At 33.0% G+C, this 12,981-nt stretch overlaps 1 protein-coding gene across 2 annotated transcripts in view; it reads right to left on the bottom strand.

Annotated features, from left to right (window-relative positions):
- LOC131671528 (alpha-soluble NSF attachment protein) overlaps window positions 1-12,981 on the bottom strand; it is a 336,818-nt gene that overhangs the window by 72,438 nt on the left and 251,399 nt on the right. The window contains exon 4 of one of the 2 annotated variants that reach the window (XM_058948020.1): window positions 7,001-7,174. The exons of the other annotated variant lie outside the window; for it this stretch is intronic. Coding sequence (XP_058804003.1) covers window positions 7,001-7,174 — 174 coding nt within the window. The remainder of the gene's footprint in view (window positions 1-7,000; window positions 7,175-12,981) is intronic. 2 annotated transcript variants of the gene reach the window in all.

Genomic DNA, 12,981 nt, shown 5'->3' with positions numbered 1-12,981 from the left:
GAGAGATCTCCCGAGCTGGCGCAACTGACGTTGAACCAGACCATGAGACGAGTTGGACGATGGATGACAGAACACGGACTGCAACTCGCAACAGAAAAGACGGAACTTATGCTTCTCACGAGAAGACGCATACAGACGATACTACCCATGAGAGTGGAGACCAAGGGGGAAGTCAAGTACCTTGGGGTAACCCTCGATCCGAAGATGATCTTCTGGCCTCACATACAGAAGACAACCCGGAAAGCGGCATAGAGGATAGCATCCTTGAGTCGCCTGATGGCAAATACACAAATACGACGGGACCGAGATCGGGAAAACGACGACTGTTAATGGCGACAGCTCATTCGATCCTTCTATACGGCGCGGAAATATGGGCAGACTCCCTGAAGACAAAGAAATACTGTAAGACGATGATGATGGTACAGAAACAAGGCGCACTGCGAATCGCTTGCTCCTACCGAACAGTTTTTGCGCAGGCTGTTTTGGTGGTGGCTGGCGTAATACCCGTGGATCTTTTGGCCTTTGAACGCAAAAGGATCTATGAGAGCAGCGCCGACATAGGACGAAAGAATGCGGCAATCGCTGAGGGCGACAGGACAATTGACATTTGGCAAGGCCGATGGACAGAGGAACGAGGTGGTAACTGGACGAGACGATTGATACGGGACTTGAGGCTGTGGCTCGGAAGGAAATTTGGTGATGTAAATTTCTTGGTCACCCAGCTCTTGATGGGCGACGGGTACTTCCGACGGTACCTTTACAATATAACAGACTACGAACACACGACTGTAAGTACTGTGGACACGAACGAGACGATGCGGAACACACGTTTTTCGCGTGTGACCGCTGGACAAGACTCAGACAGGAACTGGAAGAAACGGTCGGCAGCATCACCCCCGATAATATCGTGGATCTGATGCTGCGTGAACCCGAATGGTGGCGCTTAGTCGCTACCTATACAGAAACTATACTGAGACGTAAGAACGTGGCCAGCTGCCTGACAGATGACTGAGCAGACGAAGTGACGCGATATAACGAGATACGGAGGAACGACACGAACGGACGAACACAGACAGAACCTCCAGTCAGAAGTAATATTAACATAGTCCTTGGCTGGGGGGAAGGACACCAAGGAGATGGCGGGTAAGTATTAGTGGGTAAGCTTATTTATTTATTTTTTTTTTCGGGGAGTCTCACATAACCTCTCAGTCAGAAAGACTAAGGGAGAATCCGCAAAAAGGATACCGCAACTCCTTGTAAAAAAAAAAAAAAAAACAATAATAATAAGAAGAATAAGCATAATTGCAATGGCAATAATAACAGTAATACTTATAATAGCAATGATAATGAAATAATAATAATAATGTGAATAATATTTATTATTGTATTTAGATTTTTTGATGAATTTATTAAATCGTATCAAATAGTATTATTATGTAATTCCAGACTGTAAATATTTTACTATAGATAGAATAATCATAACTTCGAGAATTCATCTAAAAAACTTTTGGCTTACGAAATAACTGTAACAATGAAAAACTCCTAAGTTTGACAACATTAAAATTTATTACAATACGCAAAAGAGGTTGATAAACTAATTTTATTAATCTATGTTTTTTCATTTGCATAAAAGTGTGAACTTTTTGAATGTATAAAATTATATAATTATTAAATTTATGAAATACTTTATAATTTATGAAATTACTTTTGAAATTATGCTAATTTATAAAAGCAGAAAAATAAATAATCTTTGATTGAAACATAAAACGAGACGTTATTTGTTACATACAAAATGATTGAATAAAATATCGGTAATATGTCTATACTCGTGTCTGTCCGGAAAGTATCGGGCCTACGTTTATATCTTTGCGCTATAGTGTTCGAGCGACGTCTACCGGACAGAAACGTCAAAAGTAAAACCTCATGAATCTATTGGTTACTTACTGACACCTGCCGGACGTATAGTTCATGCACAGCGTGTCTTTGTTTACAGTGCCTTTTTCGCGTTCGTCGGATTTTGATATTGCCAAAAATGACTAAAAAACAAGATCAACGAATTTGCATCAAATTTTGCTTTCAACTCGGAAAAACGAGTTCGGAAACTATTGAAATGATGCAAAAGGCCTTCGGAAGCGAGTGTATAAGCAAAACACGAATAAAAGGGTGGTATAAACGGTTCAAGGATCGTCGCACTTCTGTCGATACTGATTCTCGTTCCGGCAGACCTTCGACGACAAAAACCGCAGATAATATCGAGCGGGTTCGACTTGCAATCGAACAAGATCGTCGTATGACTGTGCGAGAACTAGAAGAAGACCTTTGGATATCAAACACTATCATTTCAGAATTTTTAACCGAAAATCTAGGAATGAAACGCGTGTGTGCGAAAATCATCCCAAAATTGCTCACAGCAGTCAGAAGAACATTCGCTTAGAAATCGCTCTGGACAATCTAGAAATGGTCAATAATGATGATAATGTTCTTAGAAAAGCTATTACAAGTGATGAATCATGGGTTTATGGTTATGATATGGAAACCAAAGCTCAATCATCCCAATGGAAGTTGCCGCATGAGCCAAGACCGAAAAAAGCGCGCCACATTCGGTTGAATGTGAAGGTTTTGCTCAAAGCTTTCTTCGATTACTGGGGCGTGGTGTATCATTCGTCCTTGTCACAGGGTAGTACGGTCAATAAGGAATATTACCTACAAGTTATGCACAATTTGCGCTAAGCAATCCACCAGAAACGTCCGCATTTGTGGAAGAACAAAAACTGACATTTGCACCATGATAACGCCCCTGCTCACATACCGTTGTTTGTGCGCGAATATTTGGCCAAAAGCAAAACAATAATGGTGCCGGAGCCACCGTATTCCTCAGTCCTGGCTCTCTGTGACTTTTTTCTGTTCCCAAAATTGAAGAGACCCATGAAAGGATGACGTTACGCCACAATTTAGGAGATAAATATGGCATCGAATGAGGAGCTGAACAAGATCACAAAAAATGTTTTTTTTAAGTGCTTCGAGGATTAAAAAAACATTGGGACAAGTGCATTATATCTGAGAGGGATTACTTTGAAGGAAATAAAATAGATATTCATGAATAAATAAATAATTTTTGAAAACATACAAAATTCGCGATACTTTTTTAAAACAGACCTCGTATGTGCTAAATACTACAATATTCATTAATACCAATTAAAATCAACATGTTTACATGTTTAGTTTATAAGCTATATTAATAATTTATATTATAACGTTGAAAATAGTCATTTAAAAAATATATATATCATTTCTAATAATTCGCCGTTGGTAAATGCTGATTATCTGTTGCTTTATGAGTATAAGCTCTATTATAAAATTATTTAAAAGTGTAATTTGCACATGTAAATCTCATTTTATATTATCCATGACTAATCAACTAATGGAAGCATACAAGAGAGTAGCTAAAAGTTCTATGGAGACTGCTATCGAAAAAGAAACTGCTGCTTTACCAATGGAAAAAAAGAGTGTTTTCGGTGATGGTACTTGGCAAAAAAAGGTTTTTTATTTCTTCAAGGAGTTACAAGTTTGATTGTAACAGAAACTGGTGAATTGGTGGCTACATGACTAAAAAATAGTTATTACAGAAGATATAATAAGTAGAAAAGTCAGATGAGAAGTATGAAGTGATATGAAGAATGATATGAAGAGCGTCAAAATACTTGTCCAGCGAATCATACAGGTTATGCAGGTCGAATGGAAGTAGATAGTATCATAGAAATTCTTGAAGAGTTGGACAAAAAAAGTGTTATGTTATGTTATTATATTAGTGATGGAGATAGCAAAGTTATTTCAGTTATATTAACTAGAAATTTGTATGGAGATAATTGACAGTGCGTTGGCCATGTGCAAAAAAGGATGGGCACTCGACGGAGGAACTTTAAGACAAGTTTAGGAAGTAATAAACTATTTGGCCGAAAAAGTATCTGCGGGCAGACTTACTGCACAAGTGACAGACCAACTCATTAAATATTACGGAAATTCTGTATGTACTTATAATTTATTATCGGTGCAAGAAATGAAAAATGCGATCTGGGCAACATTCTACCACAAAAGTTCAACAGATGAAAATCCATAGCATCAGTTTTGCCCTGAAGGATAAGAAAATTAGTATTCATAATAGAAAGCTGAGGTCCGAAGAACTGAAGACAGTTATAAGCATAAAAAAATCGGATTCCCTAGTACAGCAATGGATTCTATCGAAAATGTTTTTGAAGATTTGACATCTGATGATTTATCGGAAAAATGCTCGGGACGCTTTATCCAGAATAGAAACGAAAGTTTGAATTACTATATCTGGAATATTGCAGGCATCATTCGGTGGCCTGACGGTTTTCAAAACTGATATAGATAAAGTTGTAGTCATGTTCAATGATGGAAGAATGGAATTTCATAAAATTATGGAAGAGTTCGATATCCATCCTGGAAAAGATGCACTGAACTGGGTGAGAATTAACAGTGACCAGAGACCACTTGTTGCAGAAAGACAAGCATAAAAAAGTACCAAGAAGACTCGCCAAGCACTCAGAAGTTTATAACTAGGAGTAGAAAAGGAAGGAGGAAGAAGGCTCTTATGCTACTGTAACTTACTAAAGTGAATAAACTATGAAAAATACAACACATGTACAATGTCTAACATCCTCAAATAATTTTCTTCAAAAAAACTTTCTCACAAAACTTTCTTTCACTTCACCTCTATATACACTTCTATACGCACAATAAAATGGATGTTTCTGCAAAGATTACACAATTTTAATGACTAGAATTCATCAATAATTAATTTAATTTACAGCCATGTACAGCCATGTGTTTACTTTTAGACAACGGACTAGTTGGCTATGTACACAGTAGCAGATTACACTACTACGTAGTCATATGTAGGTCGATCAGAAGTCAGATGGGGCGACAAGCAATCAGATATTCAGTACTGATTTTATGACTAGTGACAGGTAAATGTTTTTAATTATATATAAGTTTCAACATTTTTATAAAGTGATAAACAGGTCAATAGTTCTTTACAGAAGTATATCTTTATTTATGAGTCTTTGAAAAATTTCTTGTGTTGTTTTGGCCAGTTTTGGAGAAAACTTTATATCGAAGTTAAATTTTTATAAGATTTAGATTCAGTGATTTAACAACTGGTTATGTGGGTGAAAACTTTAAATTGAAATAAAGTCATTAGTAATTTTCAAGAAAGTTGGAACCCTAACTACAAGTTTTGAGCTGTGTTTTGGATGAGTACATTAATTTGAAAAATGATAAAGACGCTTATCAACATATCTGAATCCACTTCAGTGAATCTGATTTGGAATTGCGTGAGTAGGAGTTAAAATAACAATCTATTTATAATAAAAAATCTCAAAATCATGAAAAAATGGTTATTTTGTGATTTTTTCAAAGTGCATAATTATTTTTTCAGAAAAGTGTTACACTTAATTATATTCGATGCAAAAAAAGAGTAGATTTCCTTCAACCAAAGTGGTGAAAGCCTTATAGTTTTTTTTGAGTCTACGGCAAACGGTATTTCGATGATTTGGACTCATATAGCTACTCTAGCTCTCAAAAATAAAAAGTGGTTTATAAACCTTACTTTAAGGTTGCTATTGTTTAATTTTTTAGTAGGTGATATGTTACAGGTTTAGTTCTCGAAATACGATGAATAGTAAAAATTTCTGTCAATTTCACGTAATTCATCAATGATTAAATGAACTTCATTAACATGACTAGAATTACCGGTGGTTTGTCGGCGATAAGCAATCTTAATCGATCAACGACCTCATTTGGATCATCCCAATATACATAATCAAATAATGATCCTTTTCTTGCTATTTTATAGTTAGGAAAAAGACCTCTTCCATCAATAGTCAATTTTCGCTTCTTAGCTATGCTATTTGAGGGATCGCTATTCCATCAAGTCAATCAAGTGAACTGGCGATTTTGCTAGCTTAAGCCTTTTTTTTCTTATACATGGAGTGGTGTCGACCAAGATGTTCGGGAATACCGGCTGTGAATCTTGATCATAGTTATTTAAACAATATAGATACGAGACAACTTCATGAAAATAAAATTTTTTTGTAGTGTCATCGGATTTTCATCACTGCAATCGACTGAACTGGTGCATTTTTGCTTAATTTTTTTTCATTATTTTTAACTTTTATGATTTAACAATAGCTAGACCCCTTATTATTTTTCCTAAATTTAATTGGATAAAACAAAGAAACGGCTACATAGATTTAATTAAAATTATGGGAGTTCCTGTAGGTATATTTATCTGTAAAAGGAATTTTAACATTGCTACTTTTCGCAGTACTGTTAATTTAACACACGTTTTTTCAAAAACCTATCAAAAGTCCTTTTTCTTATGTTTTTAAAGTTGTACAAAGTATGGAAAATATATTTCATTAAAACATGAATTTTGGTTCGGATTAATTGAGGTTTTGAAATCCATCTTCAATTTTTGGGCAATCATTTGGTTCGGAAATATCGATAATTAAAGATAAAATGATCCTTTTTCATTTTTTTATTCAAACTCCGATATTTCTGAGACAAGCTCGAAGCGAGCTCTACAAACTCCCAAATTTAAGGTGAATAAACAGGTTATCCAGTCTATGCAAGCATCGAGATAAAAAAAAATTTTCCATGTGGTGGACTAAAAAAAAAAGAAAAGAAAATTTCAAGAGATTTTTTTCTCGCGATATTTATTAGAATTGCGCAAAGTCAAACTTTTTGACTTTACAATTCAAAAACTAGAGACTTTAAGTTTTACTTTGATTTTTTTAATTTTTCATATGACTGTTACGTCTTGGGCGTTAGCTATTCGTTAAGCCTAACATTGAAGACGTACCAATATTACGAACCAATTTTTTTCTTGCTCTATTATCCTATACAATCTATAACTTATAGTTATTATTTTGAAGAAAGTTTTACATTTGATGTTGACTTTTTATTCATAGAATATTACCTTAATAAGTTTACACTCTCTTGCGTCTTGAAATGCAGGACATTGTTCTTGATATCGTTCTATGGCATGCTGAGCATTTAATATATCAATACATAAATGGCATAGAGCTGCTCTTAAAAAGTATTCTTTTGCACTATATTTTAACAATGAACTTTCTAAAGATGATACTGCTACCTGAAAAATAAAAAAATTTTTTTTTCATGATTATGCAAATTTTTTCAGAAAATTAAATACATTACCACAGATATTTTTGTATTGTGTAAATATTTTGGTATCTGATGTAATCATAAAATATAATTTAATAAATTTTCAGTAGAATATAAGATACCTACAGAGGGATATAATAAACCAGTTGGTGTGCTTTTTTGTTACGTAACTAATAACATGGTAACACAATAAAAGAAAGTAAAAAAAAATTTCAACAAACTACGAAGTCTGTCCGGAAAGTATCGGGCCTACCTTTATATTTTCGTGCTAGCGTTATTCTTTATCATCTGGTGGGTGGCATCCTTCAAAGTATTCCCCACTTGATTGAATAACACGGTTCCATCGATGTTTCCACTTTTCAAACCAGTCCTGGAACTCACTTTTAGGGATAACCTTAAGTACACTCGTCGCATTGTTTTCAACCGTTGTTATGTCATCGAATCGGTGTCCTTTGAGTGTTTTTTTTAGTTTTGGAAACAGCCAAAAGTTACAAGGGGCTATGTTGGGACTGTATGGAGGTTATCGAAGCAATGCGATATTGTGTTTGTTCAAAAACTGCTGCACAAAATTGGATGAATGCGCTGGCGCATTATCGTGATGGAGAAGCCAGTCACCACTTTACCAAAAGTGCCGCCGTTTTCTTCTTACTGCATCACGCAAACGTTTTAAAATTTGAACGTAGTATTCTTTATTGATTGCCTGACCTGTTGGTGCATATTCGTGATGTACAACACCTTCACAATTGAAAAAAACAATCAACATTGACTTGATATTGCTCCGACTTTGACGTGCTTTTTTTGGTCTTGGCGATTCAGAATGCTTCCACTGTGAAGATTGTTGTTTTGTTTCAGGATCATAACCATAAACCCATGATTCATCACCTGTAATAACTTTTCTAAGCACACTATCATCATTATTGACCATTTCCAGATTGTCCAGAGCGATTTCTAAGCGAATGTTCTTTTGACTGCTGTGAGCAATTTTGGGATGAATTTCGCACACACGCGTTTCATTCCTAGATTTTCGGTTAAAAATTCTGAAATGATAGTGTTTGATATCCAAAGGTCTTCTTATAGTTCTCGCACAGTCATACGACGATCTTGTTCGATTGCAAGTCGCACCCGCTCAATATTATCTGCGGTTTTTGTCGTCGAAGGTCACTCGGAACGAGAATCAGTATCGACAGAAGTGTGACGATCCTTGAACCGTTTATACCATTCTTTTATTCGTGTTTTGCTCATACACTCGCTTTCGAAGGCCTTTTGCATCATTTCAATAGTTTCCGAACTCGATTTTCCGAGTTGAAAGCAAAATTTGATGCAAATTCGTTGATCTTGTTTTTTAGTCATTTTTGGCAATATCAAAATCCGACGAACGCGAAAAAGGCACTGTAAACAAAGACACGCTGTGCATGAACTATACGTCCGGCAGGTGTCAGTAAGTAACCAATAGATTCGTGAGGCTTTACTGTTGTTACTTTTACTGCGAAGATATAAACGTAGGCCCGATACTTTCTGGACAGACCTCGTATTTTATTGACATTGGATCTTATTAAACATAATTTTGATGAGTTCTGTATTTGGAAATTATTTAGTTAAGTAGATCATATCACAGAGAAAGACTAATTATAAAATACGATTTGATTCTTCTAAAAGCTAAAATCATATATTAACTTGAAACAGAAGAATTGAAAGTAAAGTGATCATCTGCTTTATTTTATTGACCATGTTAGTAGATAAAAAAGTTGTATATATTACATATTAAAACAATTTAATTATCTATAATTTCGAAGTGATTAATCTAAATTTTGTTAAATCAAACTTTAGCAATAATGTCAATACTTGTCTTCACCAAGTACTATTAAATTTATTATTAACGTTAATATCATATAAAGATAATAGATATTGAGTGCACTCACAAGGAAAGTACCCCAGGTGTCCCTCTCCGACTTCAATAATACTAAGATATGTTATAATGCATCAAAAAATAAAAGATACGTATTTTTTTTATCAGCAGATATGCACTTTAAGGGGGTGACAACCACCCCTGAAAGTTACCCTCAAAATCACATTTTTTTTCAATATCTTCGGTTCTATTCAACATTTATCAATAAAACAAAATGGACAAGAATTGCCATGAAAATTGCAACAATAGCATATAAGTTTCGATGATAAGGGTTGCAACCCTTAGATTTAATAGGGGTAAAACTGTTTTCCTAGTATTTTTTTCGTGTAAAATTTTACAGAACTGTTACAAAAATATAAAAAAATGTTTTTCAAATACAAAATGACAAAAAAAAGTTCACGTGTTTCGATGTTTTCACATAAACTTTTGTTACGGGGGTGACCTACCCCTAAACTCTATTATAAAGAAATGTGGGTAAATAATACCATAAACGAATCCTCGATTTTGATAAAATTGTGGTATGTTACAGAGCACTGAAAAGTATGGAATACGTATCTTTAATCAGCTAATATTCAATTAATTTTCAATAACTTTTATGAACTTTCACAATTAGTTTTATTCATTCTTTAAATAATGAACAATAATGATAGTCTTCAAGAAAGTATTAAGATTTTTTACACTAAGCACAGCGAACTATTGCAATATTACTGCAGCCTTCAATCTCGCAATGCGTTTTGCAAGAATCGCCAAAGCTGAAGTCGACAGGGTTCTCAAATTTTCCAGGGTTACATCAAGGTAACCACTTTTGTACCAAGAATATTTAATAAGATTTTTTCATCTTGGGGATGAAAATTGGTTATGGATTAGAGATTGCAATTGAATAATATTATTACGTTTATACAATTGCATATCATAATCCATTAAAATTACTTTGTCTGAAAAATGTCTAACATAATTTTTCCCAATGCGAAAGCCAAATACGTCTAAAAGTTGAATTTTTCCTGTAATTCCTGTAGGAATTTTTTTTATATTTACTTCTTTATTAACAGGTGTAACTTCTTCTACTATTTTAGGACAATGCACACTCCAAAAATCTAATAATAATATACTTTTAGGACTAACTTTCGGAAAATATATTTTTTGTAACCCAATTTTAAAATGATCTGAAAAAAATCATGTTTTTTAATGTTGTTGTATAGTTTGCGGGTATTCTCGTAAAAATTTTACTTTCGGTAAATAAATATTGATCAATACTTGAAGTAAGTTTTCCTGATTTTTATGCTTCAACATGTACATTTTTAGGTTGAAATAAATTAGATTCAACAACTGGTCCAAACTGGCCACTTTTTTCTTTTAAAACTAGGAAAAGTGGTGAAAGTAATTCTCCATCACCTGATATTAGAGGCTGTATTGTAAAACTATGTGTTGTAGACGAAACTGATTGTATAACACACGGCACCTGTTTTTCTCCTTCAACAGCTAATGTTCTACCAGAATGTATCACTAACTGGAATCCGATTTGATCAGAGTTGAATACATTTTCCATTCCTACCTCTTCTGCATATTGTTTAACATCAGTTACAAATTTATTTGCATGTTTTGTTAACTCTGCGGCACTTTTGAAAGTTTTTTTGGTTACGAATTTCTTAATTTTTCTTGATACTACTCTGTATGTTTTTTTATAACGATTAAGCCAGTGATTCGAAGCTTTAAGTTTAATATCTTCATAACCTACCTTCTTTTAAGCTCGTAATGCCCATTTACGTAAGTTTGAATCGTGGACGACCAATCCCGCTTCAATTGCAGCTTTAAAGTTTTCCTATGTAAATTGAAATTTTTTAGAAACTGTGTTTCTATATGTCCCTCTTTTAATTAAAGCATGAGCCCAACATCGCAACTGCCTTATAGAACTTATTTTCATAAACTTTTGTTTCACTGATTCACTCAAATTTTTTTTTGTTTACTGCTTCTCCAGTATTCCACTGCTTTTAATTTATAATCATATGATATATCTTTTTCATCTTTAGTACATTCATATGTTGGTGAAAAAGGACGATCTGGAAAGTGATGCAAGATTTCATCTTCAACAATTTCAGCTTACATATCTTTAAATGGTTCTTGGAAATCTAACGTTTCATCTGTTATTATTTCCACTTCATTAAAATCATTCATTGTGTCTAATAAAAACATTTCGAATTTATTTGCGACCTCAATTTCTTTAAAGTTAACTTGACTTTCGGGAATATTTAAAGATTGAAAAGCTGTAAGAACAACATTGATCACGTTTATTGGATTTATTTTCATATTGAATCCTATAAAATTAATTAATTACTTCTAATAAAATTAAAATTAAAGTCTATTTTTAAATAAATAACTATGAGTATTCAAATATAATATATATAATCAAATATGAATTACATCTAAAAAAAAAATTTGTAATTAAATTGTTAAATTTATGTATATATTTATTAGACTTACCTTTATAGTAATAATAAAAATGAAATCACCAGTTTAAATTTTATATACGACAATTATCTTCTAATAACAACACAAAATAAGTTTTTCAAAAAATGTATTTAAAAGAAATATTAAAAATGATTAAAACATTTAAATCTACCAGCACGTTTTTAAAACGTATAAAATATTAAAAATATCATCGAAGTAATTTATTTGATAATATACGACGAAGCAATAAACATTAAAAATAAAACGAAGAGAAAGATAAGATAAACTTTATGTACATACTGACTACATTATCAATTCTCAAGATAAGACACGATAGCAAAAATATGTAGATTGAACCAATATATTATGGTTATTTTGCACAGTAAACATTTTTAAAACTATTCTGCTTTATATATTATATTATTAACATAAGCTGACACACATACACACACACACATTATTACAATTACTATATGTACATAATTATTATAAATTACAAAATTTATCATCATCATCATCATCATCATTATTATTGGCCAATTCCATCTCAGATCATGCAGAGCTCCCCACACACCTGTCACCAAGCTACTCCAAAGTATTTTTTTATTGTTCTAGGTCAAAAATAAGAGGACCCGTATTTTTCTTTTTTCTCTCAGATGCATAGTTCCGTCAATAATGCAATCGGAAAATGCACTGCTGAAAAGGGAAAATTGAGAAAATTTTTCCAATTAAATTTGGTTTCCTCAATATTTTTTTTATTTTTCGATACAATTAAATAATTTTCATGTCATCTATAGTAGAAACGAAGTTCTTCAAGTCTAATTTATCAAAAATATGAATGTATGCATTTTTCGGGAGAAAATGCATGTTTTCGAAAAAGTGCATCTTGGAGAAAAAATTGTGTATCTCAAAAAGACCATAATTTTTTGCGCTCAAATTTTTTTTATATATTCTTAGTACCAATACCTTCAAATCCATTCGATCAAAATTTGCTGTTTTTTCGTTATATCGCTTAAAAAAATTAAACAAAAAAGTTTTACATTTTCAAGTCAAACGCGATAAATACATTCAGGAATTCATGTTAGCGACTATGTAGATTAATAACTGAACTACAATAACATGTAACTCAAAGAAAAAGCTCACTTTTATTCAATCATGTCTGCAAGAAATGTAAAATTACACGATCATTTTTTTCTGTTTGAGTTGATTACTTTTACAACTCTCTTCACTTTTTTAGATACAACTTTCACTTTCTTGCCCTTGTTTACATTTTCGTTTTTCTTCTTATGAGTACTTTTCTTTTTTTTTTCATCTTTTTTCACTTCAATCCATGGATGCGCAGCCGTTCGAGCTATAAAACATTCGCTCCTCCCTTCCGAGACAACAGATTTCCACATGTGGCAACGTTGAATACCCTGATATTT

The sequence above is a fragment of the Phymastichus coffea genome, unplaced genomic scaffold (assembly GCF_024137745.1).
Source record: "Phymastichus coffea isolate CEN01 unplaced genomic scaffold, Cenicafe_Pcof_1.1 PCOF00010, whole genome shotgun sequence".
Lineage (NCBI taxonomy): Eukaryota > Metazoa > Arthropoda > Insecta > Hymenoptera > Eulophidae > Phymastichus > Phymastichus coffea.
This window is presented reverse-complemented; position numbering and strand designations above follow the sequence as displayed.